The sequence below is a fragment of the Dasypus novemcinctus genome, chromosome 12 (assembly GCF_030445035.2).
Source record: "Dasypus novemcinctus isolate mDasNov1 chromosome 12, mDasNov1.1.hap2, whole genome shotgun sequence".
NCBI lineage: Eukaryota > Metazoa > Chordata > Mammalia > Cingulata > Dasypodidae > Dasypus > Dasypus novemcinctus.
In genome coordinates this window covers 89472851-89497227 of record NC_080684.1, presented here as the reverse complement: position 1 = coordinate 89497227, position 24377 = coordinate 89472851, and the positions used below count along the sequence as shown (strand labels likewise).

Here is a 24377-nt window from a genome sequence, read left to right as displayed (position 1 = left end):
GCCTGTGTCGTGGCATCACCTCTCCTGCATTTTTTAAAGAAAGTCTTGCCAGATATAAAATAATTGTTGGCAGTTGTTTTCCTTCAGCACTTTAAGTATTTCAACCCACTGCCTTCTTGCCTCCATAGTTTCTGATGAGAAATTGGCACTCTGTCTAAATTAGGACTCCTTCATACATTACATGTTATTTTTCTCTTCCACTTTTCATTTGTTTGTTTGTTTTTGTTTTTAGGAGGTACCAGAGATAGAACCCGGGACCTTGCACATGGGAAGCAGGCCTTCAACCACTTGAGCTACATCCATTCCCCTCTTCCAGTTTTCAGAACTTTCTCCTTCTCTGTTGTATTCAACAGTATGAACAATAGATGATGGGGTGTGTTTTTCTTCATGTTTATCCTGTTTGGTGTTCTCTGGGCTTCTCAGAGAGCATTGTCACATCTTTTGCCAAGTTTGGGAAGTTCTCTGTCATTATATCTTTGAATATTCCTTCTGCCCCTTTCTTTCTTCTCTTTCTGGGACTCCCATAAAGCATATATTGGTATGCTTGATGGTGTCCCAGAGATGTCTTAGGCTATTTTCACTTACTATAATTCTTTTTCTTTCTGCTACTCAGTCTGACTCATTTCAGTAGTCTTTTAGTGTACTTATTCTTTCTTCAGTCAGCTCCAATCTGTTGTTACAACCTTCCTATGAATTTTTCATTCCAGTTAGTTCTGTTTGGTTCCTTTTTAGAAATTCTTTCTCATTACTAAGATTCTTATATTGCCCAGTCATTGTTTTCCTGATATCCCTTAGTACTTTCCCTGTTTTTTTCTTTCATCTCCTTGAGCATTTTTAAGATCCTTTTTTTAAAGTCTGTGTTTGGTATGTCCACATTCTGTTCTTCTTCATTAGTGTTTTCTGAATTTTTATCCTCTTTCTTTGAATGGGCCATCATTTCCTGTTTGTCTTGTACTCTTTTCTTGCATACTATACATTTTAATATTTTAAGATGTTAACTCTGGGATTTATTCTTTGTGATGCCTGTTTCTTGATTTTGTAACCAGGTGGTGAAAAAACAGAAATTTTCTTGGACTTCAGACTCTCCTGAAGGTCTGAAAGATCTGCCTAAGGCAAATGCAGTGTGCAGGATCCTCCCTGCCTTTTCTGGGGCTTTGTCTTGTCCTGCGCTTGTGCTTGTTAATTGTTTTGGAGGTCCCCTGTTTACAGGAGTTTGAATGCCCCCCTATTTCCCAGGAGACAGACTTTCCTTTCCTGGGTGTTTAAAGTCAGAAAACCTTTCCTCAGACTTTATACTTCTTTGATTTCTTACACTCCTTTCATTGTTTCAAGCTGCTCTCACCTAGAGGGAAGATTCCTGGAAGAGGGACACACAGGAGAGGAGTTTCCCAAGTCAGTCTTTCCCAGCCGAACCAGGGCCAGGGACCCACAAAAGGGGCACAGGCTGGCTCCAAAGTGCCTGGGGTTGGGATCAGGAAGGGCTTCTTCCACAGCTCCCCAAAGCTCTTCTTTTTTTTTCAATTATTATTTTTTATTTACTTTATTTTTTCATTTATCCCTGCTCCCTCAGATGGTTTTCTTGTCTGTCTGCTCATCGTTTGCCTGCCTTCTCCAGGAGGCGCCAGGAACTGAACCTGGGACCTTCCCACATGGGAGGCAAGTGCCCAACGGCATGAGCAACATCTGTTCCCCATGGACTCCAGCGTCTGCTGGCTTATGGCATCTACTCATTTAGGCATCTGCTTGTTGCAGCAGGTGCAGCATTTAGATTGTTGTGGAGAATGCAGTATCTGCTTGTCTTCTTTAAGAGACACTGGGACCCAAACCTGGGACCTCCCATGTTGTAGGTGGGTGCCCAACTTGTTAAGCCACGCCCTCTTCCCACTGAGTATTCTTGACCTGCCAGTAAATGCATCCCTTCAGCTAACTGTCCTGAGGAAGCATGGCATCTTTAAGTGTCCTCCACCACTGCCTTTGTCTAGGGTAGGTTGAAAGTGGCCACCCCCAAAGCCAGGCCCCTGGCGATCTAAAGTCATTAATCAAAAGCCATGATCCGTGACCAGCCATGCCCACCCTTATCTTGAGGGAAGGATTTTTATGTCCCTTTCTGTCACCAGCGAGCTAACCCAGGGCTGGCCCTCCATGGTGGCTTGCCACGAGAGCAGACACTACTACCTACCATGCAGAAAGAGCAATATACTGGTCTTTACTGTAATTTGCCAACCTCTTCCTCTCACTCGTCTCTGGATGCTATACAGTGTTCTGCTGGTCTCCAAAGTTTCAAAATAGTTGTTTCAAACAGTTCCTGCCTGTTTGAGAGTTGTTCTGGTGGAAGGACTGAACGAATCCTGGAACTTCCTACTCTGTCATCATCCCACAATCCTCACTATGCCTTAATATTTAAAAGTGAAAATATCAGTGATTTTAAGTTTGGTATTAAAGCAAAATGACAGGCGAATGAAAAATAGCTCTCAGAACCTGCAAAATCTGCGAGAAAAATTAGTTTATAACACCCTTACTGATAGAATTAATTTTTCCATCCTTTGTCTTAAAGAATGGCCTTAGATACATTTAAAGATTTTAGCTTAGTGATATGGCTGGAATTTTTTACTAGAACAACTCTCTGCTTCATAGCAATATAACTCTGTCCACTTCCACTGCTTCTTAATTTCTCCCCATAGTGGGAGTTACTTAGTCCTCATATGTAGGCTCTGTCTTGTTCCACTATCTGGAACAACCTGGCTGTTGGCTCTAGTTTCAAAGCCTGGATCCAGGACTTGGAATTGCCTTACAATTCAGCTCAAGAGGCTGAACCCTTTCCCATTCCTTGGAACCAAGTACCTGTTTTAAACCCAGATCTAGCAACCTGATACCTAACTTGTTTTCTCATTGTCTCATGGTTCTGGGTCTAATTCTGTTTTAAGGACCTCCTAATTCAACTTCAAACCATATTTGTCTATTATGTACTGTATACTATGTCTAAATCCCAAAGATATAATAATAATAGCACTTACTATGTACCAGGCACTATTCTAAATTTAATTTTTATAACATCCCAATGAGGTAGGTGCTGTAATTATGCCCATTGCGCTGACACCCAAAGAGGTTAAGTAACTTCTTCATGGTCTCATAGTCAAAAAGGATCAAACAATTGACAAGAAACTGTCTCTGCTTTCAAGGAGTCTGTAGATTATTATCACAGACAATTAAACCTGCCTTTAGGTAAAGAATAATTAAACAGACAATACACAGAAAAGGAAATACAAATGGAAAATTAATGGGAAAATGTTCTCAACCTAACTAGTAATCAGGGGAATGCAAATTAGAATAAGATAGCATTTTTCATTCATCAGATTGACAGAAATGATAGAGTTTGACTATTGTGTTTTGCAGGGGTGAGAAAGCAATTACTCAAATATTCTAGAAGCTAATTTGACTCTATCCACTAAAATTTAAGATTTAAAATGATCCTACAATTTTACTTCTTGGTATCTGAGAAAAACACTTCTGCATGTGTACTGGGAGTCATGTACAAAGATATTTGTTGCTGTAGCTTTTGTAATAATGACATATTAGAAGCCAAAATGCCCCTGAAATAGGAGAAATGACCAAATAAATTGAGGCATAGCTACACTACAGAATAATGTGCAGTAATCTGAAAGAATGAATCATATGCACTGACAAGGAAAGTTATGGAATATTGTACACAGCATGACTCCATTGTATTATTTTACAAACACAAAAGAATATGTATACATCTCCATGTTATGTTAATGCCTAGAAAAGTCTGGTTAGGATGCACACCAAACTCCTCAGTGGTAGTTTCCTCTGTGGAGGGAAAGAGAGAACCTGGATTGGGAGTTGTGGCCAAAGGGGTCTTCAGTCTTATCTGTAATCTTTCCTTTTCTTTTGTTAACAAGGAGATTTTGTGTATATGTTACATGTGTAATTAAAAATTAATCTAGGGAAGCGGCTGTGGCTCAATCAGTTGAGCTCCTGTCTACCATATGGGAGGCCCTGGGTTTGTGTTCCGGGGCCTCCTTGTGAAGGCTGGCTTGCAAGCTCTGCAGAGAGCTGACTCAGCAAGGTGACACAACAACAAAAAAAAGGGAGACAAGTAAAAACACAGAAGAGTGTGCAGCAAATGGACACAGAGAGCAGACAACAAGCAAGCCACAAAGCAGGTGGGGGGGGAATAAAATAAAAATAAATACAGATACATAGAAGAATGCACAGTGGATGGACAGAGAACAGACAACAAGCAAGCCACAAGGGAAGGGATAGGGAATAAAAAAAAATTAATCTTAAAATTCAATACAAATACAATATCACAGGTAAGTGCCGCACACTGAAGTCCTGCCTCTCCACGCAGGCACCCTGGGGCCTTTATTCAGAGCCTTCTTTGAAATGTTCCCTTGTCGCCAGCCTCACCCCAGAAGCTCCCTCCAGTCTTCAGGTGTGTGGTACCCTTCCTGACCTCATCTGACAGGTCCCTGTGTTGACATCCCTCTTTTTAAAATCTTTTATCTTTTTTATGATGAAAAAAAAATTTGGCCAGATTTCCAAGACAGTCCTCATGAATACCTTCTTTCTATAATTATGCATTAGGAAAATCAAGTCACACCAGTTTGCCATTTATGGTGGTATATGGAATCTTGGTTGAAATGAGTTTCTCCAGCATATATGTACCTCTACGAAACATCTAGTTTGTTGCTTCTGATTAGCAGCATCAGAGTTTGCTATAATAGATAATAGGAGCTTTTACACTACTCCAAATTCTGTGACTACATTGAAGTTGGATAATGAGGTCGGCTTTCATTTTTACTTTCTATCTGCTCAATTCTCAAATACAAGAGACAGTCCCACCAGAAGCTAATTCACGCCTCCACAGACTTGCCTGAGTCATCGGTTCAATATGACTTAGGCTGTGTCGCTCTCCTGCTTAAAATCATTCAGCAGCTCTCCATTGTCTTCAGAATAAGGTCCAAATTTATCTGGCCTGGGCAAGGCCCTCCATTGCCTCCTCTGGAGTGTTACCTGTCCCGCTCCCACCCTCCCAGCATTGGACACACTGTGCTCTCGCATTTATTACTTTGTAAATGCTGCTTCCTTGGCCTGGAATTCCCCGTGGGCCTCCTGTAATCTCCTCCCTTCTCTTGACCACGTCCCAGGATGAGTCCTCTAAGATTCCAGGGAAGGCTCCCCCTTCCGGACCCACACTGTGCCCTTCCCCTCTCCTGGCACTGTGTTGCCAACATGTCTTCACTTTGGTGTCTTCCTACTAACTGGTGAGCTCCTGAGGACAGGAGCCACTTCTTCTTTATATTTTCGTGGAGGCATCTCAAAGAGAAATGCCCACACAGACCAAACAAGGAAGGCGAATGAGAGGTGTGGGCTGGATGGAGTGAAAGAAAGTCCAGTATAAAAGGGGGCAGCCGCTGCTCAGCAAAGCTGACTGGTGCTGTGAGAGAATGTAGGCCAGGACTGGCACATCTCCTGATTCTTAAAGAGACATCAGAAATTCAGGGAAGAGGACTTGGCTCAGTGGTTAGGGTGTCCACCTACCACATGTGAGGTCTGCGGTTCAAACCCTGGGCCTCCTTGACCCGTGTGGAGCTGGCCCATGCGTAGTGCTGATGCGCACAAGGAGTGCCGTGCCACGCAGGGGTGTCCCCCGCGTAGGGGAGCCCCACGTGCAAGGAGTGCACCCCGTAAGGAGAGCCGCCCAGCGCGAAAGAAAGTGCAGCCTGCCTAGGAATGGCGCCGCACACACTGAGAGCTGATGCAACAAGACGACACAACAAAAAGAAACACAGATTCCCATGCCGCTGACAACAGCAGAAGCGGACAAAGAAAAACACACAGCAAATAGACACAGAGAACAGACAAGTGGGGGGGGGGGATAAAATGAAATAAATAAATCTTAAAAAAAAAAAAAGAAATTCAGCCTGCTCATGGGAAATTGCCTAAAATATTTATACAGTTCTTTTTTTTTCCTTTTACTTTCTCTTTTAGGAGGTACTGGGGATTGAACCCATACACAGTTCTTTTAAAAATGTTTTGTGGGCCAAATAAAATGCTCCTGCTGGGTCACTGATTTGCACCCTCTACCGTTCTCTGTGTCCAGAGCATGATAAATCCTTAACATGAGTTTGTTAAGCAAGTCTTGGTTAGTGCCAGTCACAGCTTGGGACTTTGTTCACCCAAATCATTTTTATTTAACTAGGTATTACTTGTTGTATAATAATAATAAATTATTATACCTGTACTACTGTGGTATAGTTAACCTCGAGCATATGCTATTGCTACGCACTGCTCCAATGTGCCACATACTTTATCACATTAAATTCTTATAATAACCTTCTGGGATTGGTACTATTATTATACTGATTTTAATTGATGAGGAAAATGAGACCTGCTTGAGATCATATAGTTGGTGTTATGAAAAAGCAATGAGCACTGACTAGTGTTCAAATCTCAGGCCTGCCACTTAGTAGCTATTTGACTTCAGGCTGTTATCTTAACCTTTCTGTGTCTTATTTTCTCTAGCAGTAAAAAATTTGTGTTAAAGGTGACTACGTCAGGAAATTATTGGGCAATCTAAATGAGATCATGTATGTGAAATGCCTGGCACATACTAGGGACTCATTAAAATGTTTGCTATTATTTCCTCCCCTTCATCCTGACCCAAACTCCCCAGGGCAGAGTCTTCTTTGTTGTGAGCAGATATGTACTCTCCAAAGAGCAAAAATCCTCTTCTGACTTTGGTGTACCCAGGAGTCATTGGGGAGTTTGTTAAAATGCAGTTTCCTGGACCTGAGATTCTGATTCAGCAGATTTGGGATGGGACCCAGGAATCCACATTTTAAACAAAGCTTCCCAGCTGGCTCTGATAACACGGCAGTGAGTACTGATAGCACACATGAAGAAATAAGACGAAGGTAAAATATGCCAGTGCAGTTTCTGGAATTCTGCTAACTAACTATAAACACACTTATAATCATAAAATCTGAAAATTTATGAGGGTTAGAAACTCACTGTGGCAGCTTCAGTTTGAGAATAAAGCTCAGAAAGTGTTTCAGTGAATAAAGTTTTTCCAAATACAATGAAGTTTTCCAAACCAACTTATTTCTTTCAAAGCTGCCTTTCTGGGGGAGTACTTAATGAGGACTTGAACTCCAAATAACCACGTGACAGCTGAGCAATACATCAGATTTGAGTCAGCTTGGCCTCTTGGCTCTTGTGTGTTTTGAAAGTAGTGGTTTAGATGTCTTAAAATATCTGGCATTGCTAATGGTCTGCGGTAAAGCCAAAATCTGTAAGATGGCCAACTTGTGAGTTCTATTTCAAGCAACAGCATTGATTACAGGATTTGAAGAAAGAATATTTACAGGACTGGTTGAGTTTTTGATGAGAGGAAATTAAATACTGTTCATTATCCATAGGCAAATTATGCTGCTGTTGCTGGTTTTTTAAAAATCTGTTTGCTTGCAAGTATTTGTTAGACATTGAAGCATAATTAGGCTCTGTTGGGATATAAACTTTGGCTGGCCCTGGAAAAGAATTTTAAAACCGAAATCTTAATTGTTTAATTATCAGTTCAATTACAGGGAAGATGTGAACTAATACCCTTTTAAGTTCCTGCCCAGAAGGGGATGTTATCTATAATAAATTGGGAAATAAGGTAAAATTAAGATGCTTCATAATCATGTTTTCACAATGAGGTGTTATTAATTAATTTAGAATTACTTTCCAGAATATTGGAGAACCCCATTCAGATTGAAGGGAAAAAAAAGAAAAACAATTTTCTAAATACAAATCCTGTGAAGCCATGTTCTAACATGGAGGAGTGAAGGGTGGAGAGAGTTCTGGGGAACTGGGCTTGGTCCATTGCCCAAAAGGGAAGCAGATGAGGAAGTGGCCTTCAATCACCATCTCTCTACCCACAACCTTACCTCTCTCCTGGTTCCTCTGATGGCTTTCATCATGTCTCAACAGTGTCATTTCAACATATTGCCCTAAACATTGTGAAAAGGCTCTAATCTGGGAGAATTGGTATAATTGAAAACAAACAGAAAAACCCTCAGAAACTGTAACTGCTTAAAGGCATCCTTTAAAAACTTTAGCTCCTTGTTTTAGTTCATTGACTGCTCAAGCAAATACCATTGTCAGGTTAAACAATGGGAATTTATTTGTTCATGGATTTAAGGCTGAAAGAAAGTCCAAACCAAGGTGTCATCAAAGTGATCCTTTCTTCCCAAAGACTGGTGTTCTGGGGTTACCTGCTGGTGATCCTTGGTCCTTTGCTCCTCTGTCACATGGCAGTGCAAATGGTGGCCTGTCCTGGTCTCTCTCTTCATGTCCAGGTTCCGTTGAATTTCGGATTCTGGCTGATCCATCTGGCTTTATTGCTCTGTGTCTAAATTTCGTTCTTATTATTGGACTCCAACAATGAGATTAAGATCCATCCAGATTGGGCTGCGCCACAACTTAACTGAAGTAACCTCATCAAAACGTCCTACTTACAATGGGTTTACACCCCCAGAAATGGATTAAATTTAACCATGTTTTCCCGTGGTACGTGTAGTTTCAAACCATACCTCTTTAGTGCTACACTATCTATGTGGTGTTTCTATTCTTTGATAATCTCTGTATTTTCATGCATCAGTATTAATCTTCTAAAAAGGAGGTGGAAGAGGTGGGTGGTAGTAGCTCATTTTAATTATTTCATTTTTAAGTGTATACTTGGACTTTGTAGTCAGACTGACCTGAGTTCAGATCCCAGCATTGCCCTGCATTCTAGCAGTGTGAAGTTGTAGATGTTATTTGACCTTTCTAAGCTTTGGTTTCTTCATCCATAAAATGGTGCCAATTGGGGAATAACAAAACTGAATAGCTGTTTAAGATTTAAATAAAATGAAATGATGTGCAGGCCTTAATCCGTTATCTGAAACCTTTGGGGCCAGATGAGTTTTGGGGTTCAGAATTACTCACATTTTAGAAAGTAAAAATGTTATATAGGGAAGCAGATTTGGCCCAACAAATAGGGTGTCCACCTACCACATGGGAGGTCCAAGGTTCAAATCCAGGGCCTCCTGACCCGTGTGATGAGCTGGTCCATGTGCAGTGCTGATGCGTGCAAGGAGTGCCGTGCCACGCAGGGGTGTCTCCCGCATAGGGGAGCCCCACGTGCAAGGAGTGTGCCCCAAACGGAGACCCACCCAGTGCAAAAAAATGTGCAGCCTACCCAGAAGTGGCACTGCACACACACGGAGAGCTGATGCAGCAAGATAATACAACAAAATGAGACACAGATTCCAGGTGCTGCTGACAAGAATACAAGAGGACAAGGAGGAACCCATAGCAAATGGACACAGAGAACAGACAACAGGGGGGTGGGACGGGTAAGGGAAGAGAAATAAATAAAAAATAAATCTTTTTAAAAAAATGTTATATAGTGCATTATATAAAATTCTCAGCAGGGTCTGGGATAAAACCAGTAAACAAGCACATTGATTTGTCTTCAGTAAAACATATGCATATTAATACAATCTTTGTAAATATACATAAAAATTATAGCCAGTATTGTTAAATTCAGGTCAGGTTTGAAGCCCAATGAGTTTGTGCCAAACTTACAAAAAGGACAATAAGGACTATAAATAGATCCAACCATGTCTTGAGGCCAAATGAGTTTGGGCTACTTATTAAGGATTTTGAAATTTTGGAAATATCAGAAAATATATAGGAGAGTTTATAGTATATACAGCAAATGCCTAAAAAAGTATTAATACTTATGCTTAAATGGTACTTACTCTGTGTCAGGCACTGCCCTAAGCCTATTACATATTAGCTCACTTCTCTCAAAATTATGTGAGGTAAGTACTGGTATTATTCCCATTTTACAGATGTGAAAAACAAGGCAAATAGTAGTTAATTTACTTGCTTAAGGTCACACAACTAATAAGTGGTGGCACCAGGTTTGAACCATACTTAGGTGTGAAATTATTTTTACTTATCGTCTGTACATTATATAGTCTGGGCTTGGTGAATGTCAATAAAAATTCTATTTCATAGGTCTTTGAGCCTTTCACAGTCTTCAAGTCATCCTGTGAGATGTAAAATTGTTTATTATCTACATGTCTTCTATCCAGGCTAACATCTGTCATTATTGAATTGTTCCGCAGGTTTATTTCAAAAACCAGCTTAAGTTGGCACTTATTGGTCAGAGCCTCTTCGGGCAGGAAGTCTACCGAAATCTCCAGAAAGAGGGCCACCGGGTAGTGGGAGTGTTCACAGTACCAGACAAGGATGGAAAAGCAGACCCACTGGGTGAGTGTGTCTTGACTAGACTGGGTCAAGGAACCTGCACTGGCCTTTTATTTGTTCAGCCTCAGAGCCCCAGCTCAGAGCCCAGTCAATGCTTCTGTTCTTCTGCTTCTTTGCTACAAACCCCAAAGTCCAGCTGCACACCTCCCTTTGAATTCCTCCTCCACTCCACCTATGGAAGGCCTTCTTGGGCCGTGTCTATTTACCTAGCGGGTGTGGACTCCCCAGCCCGCCTTCTGCCTGGGACCAAGTCAAAGGCATAAGCCCCTGTTGTCCTGGGAGTTTTCCCACTATTCTCGATGTAATCACTAGGTCCATCAGGGGAATATCCAGGCTTGTCCTTTTTTCTGAATCACACCTGGAACTTTCCACAGGTGCTATGGCACATTGAAAATTATGTACAATGCAGAGGTGCCAACGACATTTCTATTCAATGACAGAAATTTGATGTGGGATCATAAAGAATGAATTTATCCCACAACAGACTATGGCTGTGGCTGCTTGACTGCTGAGGTGGGTGAGAAGACAGCTATCCCCAAAGCAAGCCTGTGGTGTGATCCCCTTTTGTAAGCCATAGTTACTTAGAGAGATGGGTGTAAAACACGGAGATAAAACAATCCTCAAAAATATAGGCAGAGAATAAGAAGGAGTGACTAGAAATCTTGACTTAAAACTTATAACTTCATAAATCACTGGTATGGTGCAACACATTGGTTGGAAACAGCAATCTGTGGTAATTCGAAACTTATACTTTTTTTTTTCTCAGAAGCAGCAGCTGTGGGGTTTATCTTAATTTTTGTTACCTACTTTGAAAGTGATCATATTTTAATGTTATTTTTTAAGAATCAAGCTAAAAAAAAAATTAGGCCAAGAGCACATGTGGGTATGAATTTAATCATTTGAGCTAGAAATTATCCTTGTTTCAAAAAAAAGTTTCTCTCAACTTGGGGAATTCCAAGGGAAACTGCCTCATGAATTCATCCCCCAAAGACAGAGTGGGACTGCTTATCCTATCATTACCTATTCCACACAGGTTTGGGAGCTGGGGAATGTTTGGGAGGACAGGTAGTTGGGGTGTCGGTTTTATGGTTGAATCAGAGATCCCAAATAATATTAGTTTAAATAATACAGAAGTTCATTTCTCAAGTCAGAGTTGGCCACGCAAAGCTGATGTGTCAGGTCTACATTCACCATGACGCAGGTTTCTTTTGTTTGTTGTTTTGCTGTTATGAACACTAGAGTTCCACCTCATGGTCCGAGATAATTGCTTGAGCCTGTGCAATCAAGTCTGCATTCCAAAAAGGAGGATGGGAAAGAGGGGAAAAGTAGAGGACGAGCCCTTCCGGGCATAATTTGGAAGTTGCACATATCACTCCCACTCACATCCCGATGCCCAGAAATTAGTCACAGGCCAAATCTATTTTTCAGGAGAGGCCAAGAGATACAGATTGTATCTGGGAGGCTATGTTTTCAGCTAAAGCAGAAGGATCCATTGCTAAAGGGAAAAGGGGAGACAGCAGTCTCTGCTATGAGGAATCTGTATGTAGGTGGACTTCAGAGGAATGGCAAGCATGCAGCTTTTAGACCTCCTTTCAGAGAGGATCCTGGGAAATGAACTCTTTCCTAGTGCCTGGTCCCAGGGCCTTTCCATTTGGGCTCCTGGGATAACTTAGACACAGACAAAACACCAGCCCGACTTGTGGAGTAACTTGGGAAGTGGTACAGCATATGTTCTGGAAGCAGGAAAATACCTGCTTAGTTCTGACTCCGCCCATTACTAGCTGTGTGACCTTGGGCAAGTTAGTTAAATTCAATACACCTCAGGTTCCCCATCTTCATAATGGATAATCCTGCAGCTATCTCACATGGCTGCCCTGAGGATTAAATGAGATCACGTACATAACAGTTTAGCACTGCTCTGGGCTCCTGGTAAGCAATCAGTAATCAAAGCAGTTCCTGTTGGCCTGGGACAACCAAGAACCAATCTAGGACAGACACCAGGACCTCTCTAGCCTGTCTCCATGGAGAACATTTTTAAAATAAAGGCTTCTAAGTCTCTTCCACGCATTCTTTCCCACTATAACTTCGCACAATATTGTCCCATTTTTACCACTTTTCTTTTTATCACCGTTTATCCATTTTTTTGTCATGGAACATTTGGATTGTTTACAGTTTAATATTTTATGAACCTTTACATTTTTGTGAACATTATTGAACTGGTCTCAAGTTCTACCAAATGTTTTATTTGTAAATGTTTCATAAAACTGTAAAATTATAATATATGGAACCATAGCAATATAAAATTATGGCTAACATTTTTTTTTTAACCTTCTTTCATGCTCAGCTTTAGCTGCGGAGAAAGATGGGACCCCTGTGTTCAAGTTCCCTAGATGGAGAACCAAGGGCAAGACCATAAAGGAGGTGGCAGAAGCCTACACATCTGTGGGTGCCGAGCTGAACGTGCTTCCCTTCTGCACCCAGTTCATCCCCATGGATGTAATTGATGGCCCAAAGCATGGCTCCATCATTTACCACCCATCCATCCTTCCCAGGCACAGAGGAGCCTCTGCAATCAACTGGTAAGATCTTTTTTTTTAAGATTTTTTTTCATTTATCTCCCTTCTCCCGCCCCCACCCCCCGTTGTCTGCTTTCTGTGTCCATTTGCTGTGTGTTCTTCTTTGTCCACTTGCAGTCAGCGGCACCAGGAATGTGTGTCTCTTTTTGTGGCATCATTTTGCTGCGTCAGCTCTCCGTGTGTGTGGTGCCACTCCTGGGCAGGCTGCACTGTTTTTTATAGCAGGGCGGCTCTCCTTACAGGGTGCACTCCTTGAGCATGGGGCATCCCTACACAGGGGGGCACCCCTACAGAGCACGGCATTCCTTGCGCACATTAGCACTGCACGTGGACCAGCTCACCACATGGGTCAGGAGGCCCTGGATTTGAACCCTGGACCTCCTATGTGGTAGGCAGACACTGTATCAGTTAAGCCAAATTCACTTCCCTGGTAAGATTTTTTAATACCAGAGAAAGATGGTTATATTTCCATTGCCCATATTCTTTCCATTTTTTTACCTAGCTGATCAAGAAGCTGGGTATGCTTGAATAATTGTGAGGTTCTGATTGCTACTATAGCATGAACTATGAAGCCCCCTGAGACCTAGAGGTACTGCATCACCCAGAACAGCATTTCCCAAGAATAGTCCATGGAGTATTTGTTCCATTGGTTGTAAATAGGAAGAGAGCAAACACAGGTTCTGTGTCAGACAAGTTTAGTTTATGCTGGGGTTCTTTACTGCAGGACTTCTCAGGGCCTTTACTACATGCCTTAAATGTGAGCATTGGGAATCTCCAGGAAGTGGTCTGAGTACGCAGTGTTTCCCAAGCTTATTTGACCACAGATCTTTTTTTTTTTTTTGCACCAAACATCTCAAGTACATTTCAGCTTGGGAAATGCTGAGTTACCTAAATTGATCTTCATCATTGACTCTTTTCCCCCATTTGACTTTAAGCTCTTTGACACAAGGCACTTCCTTTAATATTGTCATTGCTGTATTCCCCAGCATCAAGAACTTTAGACACCGGTACACTCTAGGTGTTCAATACTGTAGTTACATTGTTGGTTTCCTGGCTGCTACCATGGGTTACAGTGGGCCTTCCCACCTTCTTTACTTTCTTTCCTTTACCTGCATCTCTTCCTGATATCCTCAGTGTCAGATTATTGAATAGGCAGAAAGTCTACACATGGTTGAAATGTGATGGAAAACATTTCATTGTATTTAAAGTTTTATTACCTGAATTGATTTCTTTTTTGCTCTTGTAATGGATATCCTTGCACTTAAATTTTTATTTCTTCCCATTTCACACTGTCTCACAAGTGGAATCACTGGATCAAAGTATGTGAATATTTAGAAAGCTTCATGCCAATTAATTCCTTGATAGTTCTGAATGGAAGGTTTGGTTGGTTGGTTGATTGGTATGTAAGTATGTATGTCTTGCCTGACTAGTAACTCAGAGAAGTAAAAATGACTTAGATGTTGGGCATGGCTGACCCACCACTTCATACACTCTCTCTTTAGTGGCTCCCTATTGTGCATTTCTATGTATTTGCCCAACGTATTGTTGTATATTATATTCCCCTGTACGGCCAGCATTTGCTCTTAGGCTAGGCTTTATAGAATACAAAATACCAATAGTTGAATTAATCAACTATCTTTTACTATAGTTTATATAGACAATCTAGAGCTAATCTAATCCTAAGGGAAGCATACACCTGAATTATAAATTGATAATCAGTTCTCCATACATTGCACTGAGTATCCTCTGTTTTATCTCCCATTATCATATTCTGCCAAGTACAGGGTTAAGTATAATGTAGGAATTGGACCCAGATAGGCAAAGTTACCTGAGCCTGCAGTAGAAGGCTGACACCTGGGAGCCAGGAGGGATAATAATGATAGACTCTAATGCCATTTGAGTTCATTGTCATTACCATATGCTAACAAGGAAGACTGTAGATATGAGAATGTGTAATAGAGCAGTACTGTTAAGTATTGCTTTCTTATGAGTTCTGACACCCTCTCTTTACCTCCCAGCCCTCCTGCTCATTTCTTACAATAGCTTCATTTGCTATCTACTTTTCCTTTGTAGCTCCCATGTATTTTAATATCACCAACTCATCTCTTTATGATGCCATTAACCAACATTTTAAAATGGGGATTTTTCTTTTCACAGGACTCTAATTATGGGAGATAAGAAAGCTGGGTTTTCTATTTTTTGGGCCGATGATGGTTTAGACACAGGACCCATCCTCCTTCAGAGGTCATGCGATGTCCAACCCAATGATACAGTGGATGCACTTTATAACCGATTTCTTTTTCCTGAAGGAATCAAGGCCATGGTCAGTATATTTATACCGTCAAGGAAAATTTATCAAAGTTTTGAAGTTTTGGAAAAATTTTATTGTGAATTTTCCCACATGAATTTTCACTAAAAATATAAAGCTGAAAAACAAAATTTTATATTTACCAGTAAGATGACATAGAAGGAAATCTGAACTTTTCTTAATTTCATGTCTATGAGGTTGGTTTGTAGTTCCTCTGAGAACAGCAATCAAACAGGTTAAGTGGTAGCTGAACTTCTCCATTTACTTTGCCAAATACTTAAATGTCCAACCCTGTTTACACTGACTAATCATAAAGAAGTGTACAGAATTTTAAGAAATTTTGTTCTAACTCTATGTAATTTTGACTGCCATTAAAAGTATTTGAAATCAGCCTATGGAACAGGGTGAAATTTGGTGTTTCTTTACTTATTCAGATGTACTTTGGGTGAAAGGCCCAAGGCATGCACACACAACGTAAAAATCTTAGCCTTTTAAAATATTGAAAGTTTCTGCAGGTAGGTTCATCATCATTTAATTTTTTTTCAGCATTCAGTGTGGTGTAAAGGGCAGCACAGGGATGAACAGCAAGCTTATATTGAACAGCAGACATTGATTCAGGAGAGAGGAGGGCAGAGCTTTATTTGCATCATCTTTAGTATCAGAAAGATTTGAGTTTAAGCCCTCATTCTTCCCTTGCTGTATGACAGCAGGAAAGTCCATCAGCCTTCTTTTTAGCTTCAGTTTCCTCATCTATAATATATGGATAATGCCTCCTAACTTGTAGAGTTATTGTGAAAATCAAGTGAAATATTTTATGTAAAGCATCTGGCAGATAGTAGGTGCTCAAAAATGGTAATTACAATCAAACTATTCTGTATGTTCGGTGGCATTTCTCAAGTCTCGGTCTCCTGCCTGATACTATTCAGGACATATGCCAGAGGCACACACACTCATGGATAGATTTTAACTTTTTAAATTTCAGATGTCCTGAGCTAGAAAGAAAGTTGAATTAATTAAAAACAATAATATATAATTTTCCAGAATCATCTTGATGAGCAAAAATAACCCATAATTTATTTTACAATTATATTCCTGAAATTTCCATGAAATCATCTTGTTTAAACAAGAGAGTCACTTTTATTTTTTTATTTTTTAATATATTATTTATTTTAAAAAGATACATATATTACAGAAAATGTTACAGAAAAAAAATACAGGGGATTCCCATATGCCCCACTCCCCACACCTCCCACTTTTCCCACATTAACAACTTCTTTCATTAGTATGGTATATTCATTTGCAATTGATGAACACATTTTGGAGCATTACCACACAGCATGGGTTATAGTTTACATTGTAGATTATACTCTCTCCCACTCCATTCTGTAGGTTATGGCAGGATTTATAATGTCCTGTATCTGTCTTTGCAATGTCATTCAGGACAACTCCAAGTGCTGAAAATGTGCCCATATTACCCCTCTTTTTCCCTCTCCTTGCCTTCAGCAACTCCAGTTGATAAAATTTCTTCCATTGCTAGAATCACAGTAAGTCTGTAGTAGAATACCAGTAAGTCCACTCTAGTCCATATTTTTATTCCCCAATCCCAAGGATTCTGGGATGGTGATGTTCACTCCAACTCTAAATGAGAGGGGCCTTCGATCCCATGTGGCTGATGGATAGGAGTCTCTTGCTTGCAGTTGTAGACTCTCTCGGTTCTTGGTGTCGTGGTTGTCCATCCTTAGCTCCTTGACTTGGGTGAGTCCAATGAACTGGAGAGTAGGTGTTGCAAACTCTGCTGAGGCTCAGGGCCCAGCTGCCACATGGACAGCCCAAAGATTCAACTCTTATTTTTTTTTTTTATTAGAGAACCTGTAGGTTTACAGAAAGATTATGCGGAGAATACAGAGTTCCCATATATCCAGCCCCATTTTTAACACTTTGCATTAGAGTGCTACCTTTGTTACAATTGATGGAGGACATTATTATTACTGTGCTATTAACTATAACCTGTAGTTTATATTAGGGTCCACTGTTTATGTTGTATAGGTCTATGGCTGTTTTTGGTGTTTTTTTTTTTGTCCTTGCAACTTATATTCCACCTAAAATATCCCCTTTTAAACGCATTTAGATATATAATACCTCTGTGTTAATTACATTCACCTTTGTTATCATCACCACTAAACATTACCAAAACTTAGCACCCCAAACAGAAACAGGGAATCACTTTTTAAGAATACAGACTTGTTCTTAGAGGTAGATAGACCTGAGTTCAAATCTTGTCTCTGACACAAACTGTCTCTTTGATCTTGAACTAGATGCTTAACCTTTCTAACCTCAGTTTCCTCATCTATAAAGCAGAAATGATAAGGTCCACCTCCTAGTGTTGGCTTGTTGTTTACGAGGGATATGTTATATAAAGTAACTCCTACACTGCCTGGCACAGAGCTGAACCTGAAGAAATGGGGTAGTTATTATCACAGACTCTCTGAGATTTACGTGTTTTTTGTTCTGTTAAGCAGAAACTTCAGTTAAACAGACCATGGCATTATTGCTTACTGGGCAGTAACAAGGTGACGTTTTTATTTAGGTAGAGGCTGTCCAGCTCATAGCCGATGGAAAAGCTCCTCGTATTCCCCAGTCAGAAGAAGGGGCAACATATGAAGGCATCCAGAAGAAGGAGAATGCTGAGGTATTTATATCCAATTCAACAGCACATCTAAAGTTCATGGCCTCCTAGCTTGAAATAGCTCCCAATGTACCGTTTCCTCTCCAAAGGGTAGATCTCAGAGCCAGCCACTAAGGGAGAGAAAATAAACTCACAACATAAGGAGATTGAGCCCGTGCTCTGTGCTTTCCTAGGTTTCTTGGGATCAGACTGCTGAAGTCTTACATAATTGGATCCGAGGCCATGATAAAGTCCCTGGAGCTTGGGCAGAGATAAATGGGCAGGTATGTTCCAGACCTTTTTACTTTTCCCCAATTAACTTTATAAGAGGTATTACAAAGAAGTCTAGGCACTCCTGGTCCTTCGCTTGGTGATGAGGAGGGTCTGTGATTGTAGGTTTAAATGATGGGTTAAAAGAGCTGTGGCGGGGTCTCGCAAGACTCAGGAGTCGCCGCCTCCTGCCACACTGGGACCTCCATGGCCCTGGAGCCTGGGGGGGCGCGGGGCTGGAGCCTGGAGCCTGGGGTGGGGCGGGGGGAGAGGGGGGGACTGGAGCCTGGGGGCAAGGGACTGGAGGCTGGAGCCTGGGGGCAGGGGGCTGGAGGATGGGGGCTGGGGGTAGGGGCTGGAGCCTGGACCCTGGGGGCAGGGGGCTGAAGGATGGAGGTTGGAGCCTGGAGCCTGGAGGTGGGGGCTGGAGCCTGGGGGCAGGGGGCTAGAGACTGGAGGCTGGAGCCTGGGGGCAGGGGGCTGGAGGCTGGAGCCTGGGGGCAGGGGGCTGAAGGATGGGGGCGGGGGCTGGGGTGGGCGCCCTCTGGACGCTGCGCACTCGCCTGGCTCTGCTCTTGGTGCGGAAATTTACAGACAAACATGAATGGATAACAACAGAAAATGGGACTGGAACTGTGGGAATCAGCAATTTTGCACAGGAAATTTGGGAGATGTTTACTGTTGTTTTGACGAGGATGGGACAAAGATGAGTTTGGTGCTTTGGGAAGCATGAAAGCTGCTAGTGAGCTTGATTCTCTTCTCAGGAGAAGTAATAGAAATTAGTGAAGCTCTTGCAGAAAATCCGGAACTTGTCAACAAATCTTGTTGTCAAGATGGTTGACTGATCAAGATAATACCGAGTTAGCCTTCAGAATTGATGATCTGAGGAGTGAAGAATATAAGGAATGCATAAAATTTATTGAGGAGTGAAAATGGAACCCCCAAATTAACTAGGCTGAAGCAACTTAATCCAGCAATATTTTAAATTACTGGTAGATAGAGATTTATGGTGGCAATTTTTAGCAATAACAACAGAAAAGCAGACTATCTTTCCAAGTATGCTGTTGAAAGAAAATACCCCATAACTTCCTAATGATAGCAGATAAACACAATATGCATCTTTTTCACATTACCCTGGTTATTCGTTAGCCAAAGGGGTGCTGATGCAAAATACCAGAAATTGGTTGGTTTTTTGTTTTCTTTTGTTTTTTTAAAGATTTATTTATTTATTTCTCTCCCCTTTCCCCCACCTCAGTTGTCTGCTCTCTGTGTCCATTCGCTGTGTGTTCTTCTGTGACCGCTTCTATCTTTATCAGCGGCACCGGGAATCTGTGTTTCTTTTTGTTGTGTCATCTTGTTGTGTCAGCTCTACATGTGTGTGGTGCCATTCCTGGGCAGGCTGCACTTTCTTTTGCACTGGGTGGCTCTCCTTACCGGGCGCACTCCTTGCACGTGGGGCTTCCCTATGCAGGGACACCCTTGCGTGGCAGGGCACTCCTTGTGAGCATCAGCACTGCACGTGGGCCAGCTCCACACAGGTCAAGGAGGCCCAGGGTTTGAACCATGGACCTCCCATGTGGTAGGCGGATACCCTAACCACTGGGCCAAGTCCGCTTCCATGGTTGGTTTTTATAAAGGGTATTTATTTGGGGTAGGAGCTTATAGATACCAGGCCATAAAGCATAAGTTACTTCCTTCACCAAAGTCTATTTTCATGTGTTGGAGCAAGATGGCTGCCAACACCTGCAAGGGTTCAGACTTCCTGGGTTTCTCTGGCCTCAGCATTTCTGTTTTCTCCACAAGGTCAGCTGTAGAGTATCAGGTGAATGGCTCTGTCTCTTTCCCTGGGGTTTCTGCCGTGTCTAAGGAGCCGCCTCTATTCCTCTGTGTTCTTCTCCTGGCCCAGGTCCTCTCTTCCTGGGGCTTGCTTCTTTTTCCTCTGTCAGCTTACCTCCCAGGGCTCCATTTAAGGCTTTAGCATCAAACTCCAACATCAAAACTCCAATATCAAAAACCCCCAACTCTGTTCTTTGCCATGCCTTTTATCTGTGAGTCCCCACCTACCAAGGGGTGGAGACTCAATGCCCTAATGACATGGCCCAATCAAAGCCCTAATTATAACTTAATCATGCCCAGGTACAGACCAGATTACAAACATAATCCAGTATCTATTTTTGGAATTCATAACCGTATCAAACTGCTACACCCTGTGATTTAGACTAGGATTTAGGTATTATATTCATGATTCATGGAATTATCTCAGGTGAAAACTACTTCTAGAAATTATGTAGTTCAGGGAATCATTGCTATCTTAAGCCTTACATAATATTGTAACAAATGCTAACATTCATCCCTGGACTTAGGTCAAAATACTTATTATTTTCATTGCAAATAACTGAGAGTGGAGGTAAATTTTTGTTAGTTATGCAGTGTCAGATGAGGAACAATATTATCTTAATTTTGCAATATACTGCATTTGCTGGTGCTATTTTCATACAACAAATCAAAACATCCTTGCAGCAAAAGAAGAAACTGCTTAATAATACCAAAACATGCAATTTAGCCATTAAGAAAAAAAAGATCTGTGGCTGGAAACACCCTACTCTCTAGGCACAGCCTGTTCTCTGAGGCGCCTGTTGTTTTCTGGAAAAAGTAGAGAAGGGCATAAACATTCATAATGCAGTAAGATAAATGTTATCACTGAAGTCCAAACTTAGGTTTGTCAGGAAAGTCTTCCTGGAAAAGCTGGCTGCTGTGCTGGCATTTTGAGAAGAGTCAGCCAGGACAATGAGGTGCAGGAGGCGACATGCATCAGAAGGCCCAGAGGTGGGAGAGTGATGGCCTGTTGAGGCATCTCAAAAGAGTTCGGTGAAGCCAGAGCCTCAGAGCTGAGAAGGGGTGTGGGGAGAGGTGAGGCAGGGACTCTGGGCTCCCCTCTTGTGGGAAGTTGCCTGACCTCCTCACACCCCCAGCTGGCAGGTTGGATGCCCCTCTTCTCTCTTCCAACAACGCCTGTTTACCCCTGACATGGCATATTGTATATTTTACATTGAAGAGTGTCTTCATTTATCTGTACCCCCACTGCCCTCTGACCCCCTAGGGGCAAGGTTTTCATATTATCGTCTTGATAATTCAGCACTCAAGCATGATTCTAGGGCATGTAAGTGCCAATAAATGTATGTGGGATCAGTGAAGGCCAAGGGAAGAAGTTCAGCAAGCCACTACGAACAGTGAAGCCTTGGGCAAGTTACTTAACCATTGGGTGACTTGGTTTCCTTCCTGTAAAATGGGGCTAATAATGGTGTCTCTTTTATAAGTTATAGGTTATTGTGACTATTAAATGAGTTAATGCCTATTAATTCATTTAAGTACTTAGTCCCTGGCACAGGATAAGTATTCAATAAATGTTAGTTCTTTTAGAGTTCCATAGATGATAGTTAATAGTCATAGTATCATAATAATAAACCCAGTTAGAATCTCCTTTTTTAAAAAAAAAAATTATTTTTATTTATTTATCCCCCCCTCCTTGCTGTTTCCTTACTGTCTGTTCTGTGTCCATTTGCTGCATGTTCTTTTTTTTTTTTTTTGAAGATTTATTTATTTCTCTCCCCTTCCCCCCCAACTCTGGTTATCTGTTCCCTGTGTCTATTTGCTGCGTCTTCTTTGTCCGCTTCTGTAGTTGTCAGCGGCATGGGAATCTGTGTTTCTTTTTGTTGCGTCATCTTGTGTCAGCTCTCCGTGTGTGCGGCGCCATTTCTGGGCAGGCTACACTTTCTTTTGCGCTGGGCAGCTCTCCTTACAGGGCACACTCCTTGCACGTGGGGCTCCCCTACGCAGGGGACACCCCTGCGTGGCAGGGGACTCCTTGCGCGCATCAGCACTGCACATGGGCCAGCTCCACACGGGTCAAGGAGGCCTGGGGTTTGAACCGCAGACCTCCCGTGTGGTAGGCGGACGCCCTAACCACTGGGCAAAGTCCCCGCCCTGCATATTCTTCTGTGTCTGCTTGTCTCCCTTTGTTGCATCATCTTGCTGCACCAGCTCTCTACGGGCGCCGGCCAGCTTGCCTTCACCAGGAGGCCCCAGGACATGTACCCAGGGCCTCCCATGTGGTAAATGGGAGCCCAGTAGATTGAGCCACATCTGTTTCCCAGGACCAAGCTACCCTAGTTACAATCTGGATCTGGTCCTGTTTCCTTGCACTGACCCACAGAACCTCCTGGACTTCCCCATCACTTATCACACTGCATTGGAATAGTTTTTGCTACTGTGCATCTCCTCTTACCTCCCCCTCCTCTAGTACATTTTCTCCCTCCCCTAGCCTCTACCTTAGGCTATAAAATCTGTGAGAGCTTTTTATCCCATTCCTTTGTAGCCATGTGAATGCATAGCAAATATATACTCATGGCCCTTGGATGTGGGACATTTTTTTAAACTATTCATTCACACATTCACAGATAATTTCTGGCTTTGTGTCATTTCTTCAGATGCCCAATACAGTCTCTCACACTTTGTGGTATCTGATTTTATTACGGATGACAGTACTTTCAGCGGTTTTGCAGGGAACAGTGCTTGCACACACCTCTACGAGCCACCTCCTCTTCCTGACCTCGTGTCTGGGTTTGTCTCTTTATTAGATGGTTACCTTCTATGGCTCCTCATTGCTGAATAGCTCTGTGCCTCCTGGAGAACCACTGGAAATGAAAGGTGCCAAGAAGCCTGGTCTTGTTACCAAAAATGGACTTGTTCTTTTTGGTAACGATGGAAAAGCTGTAAGTGTGTTCTATGTGGTCACTTCTAAAATAACTGCTTTGGTGTTTTTTTCTTACCCAAGCTGCTAAGGGATTAGCTTTCACAAGATAGTCTGGCTTCCAATCAGTGGGAGGAGGAGCAGGATATCTGGGCCCCCATTTCCCTCTGGGGATGAGCTGGTAGTGGCCCTAAAGAGGACCAGGTCCAGCTCCTCGGCCTGGGCCCAAGGGGCCTGCACAGTCTCCTTCGCAGTCCAGTAGAAAGAGCTCGGAATGTAGTCACCACAATCCCTAAATGAGTAATCAGTAACTGCCCTACCACTTCCTGACCCCAATCTTGGGCAGAATGCTTCTCTCCTCTGAGTCTCAGTTTCACCTTTTGTGAAAGAGAGAAAGAAATTGTGTCTACTGCCTTCCCCCTGCCAGAGTCTGGGTGAAGGAAAGGAGACCCCGGGTGGCGCCCTGCAGATGGCGCCCCCTCCACCACCTGTGATGGCTTCCCAATGGACAGTGCAAATGGGGATCTAGAGCTTCCATTTCGGGTAGTTGCAGGATAGTTCAGGTACTAAGAGACAGGCTTTGGAGTCCAGCTCGTTCTGGGTTCTAAACCCAGCTCTGTCACTTACTAGCTGTGTGGCATTGGGCAACTTACTTAATCTCCTCAGGCCTCACTTCCTCATTGGTAAAAAACCCCATCAGGATTTGTGAAATTAAGTAAGACTCTTCAGCACATACATACTTAGCACCATGCATAGCAGAGAGGAAGTGCTCAGGAGAAGCCATGCTGTTTTTATCACAATGTAGTAGGTTTTGGCCCAAACACATATACCCAGCTGTCAAATTTTCAGACACTTGTTATCCATTTTAAGAAACATCTACCCTGAATTTAACTTTCTCCTTCTGCTACTGTTATTAAAACGACATTTCAGCCCTTTTACATGTAATGGTGCATGCTTTTAGCCCATATTTCTGTATTTTCCAGATAAACTGGCCCTTATATGAATTTACTATATGACTCCCTTTCCCACCAGCCTCACTTTTAAACTGCCCTAACACCCAAATTATCTGCTTGCTTTGTTGCTTCTTTGTAGCTGATGGTGAGAAACCTGCAGTTTGAAGATGGGAAAATGATTCCTGCCTCTCAGTACTTTTCAGTGGGTGAGACGTCAGTGGTAGAACTTACACCTGAAGAGATGAAGGTGGCAGACACCATCAAGGTGAACATGTCATGTCCTTACTGATGGCGCCTTCATCTTTCTCTTGCCCTGGAACGCTGCAGCATGTTTGTAACTGGTACCATGGGTCCTCAAAGGATTGGTGATAGACCTTCAGTTCCTCATTTTTAGTGTTTGTATTAGCAGCTGTAGGAACCTCACCCCCAAGTCTAAATGGCTCAAACACAGTATAAATTTATTTCACATTCTCATTAAGAATCCCAGGCAGTTCCAGGTTGGCATAGGGGTTGGGGATGAAGTCACTCA

General features: G+C 42.3%; 1 protein-coding gene across 1 annotated transcript in view; it reads left to right on the top strand.

Annotated features, from left to right (window-relative positions):
* Positions 1-24377, top strand: part of ALDH1L2 (aldehyde dehydrogenase 1 family member L2) — a 63609-nt gene that overhangs the window by 4520 nt on the left and 34712 nt on the right. Inside the window, exons 2-8 of the mRNA XM_004446782.5 lie at positions 10185-10329; positions 12671-12905; positions 15060-15225; positions 17798-17899; positions 18070-18159; positions 22783-22917; positions 23988-24113. Coding sequence (XP_004446839.2) covers positions 10185-10329; positions 12671-12905; positions 15060-15225; positions 17798-17899; positions 18070-18159; positions 22783-22917; positions 23988-24113 — 999 coding nt within the window. The remainder of the gene's footprint in view (positions 1-10184; positions 10330-12670; positions 12906-15059; positions 15226-17797; positions 17900-18069; positions 18160-22782; positions 22918-23987; positions 24114-24377) is intronic.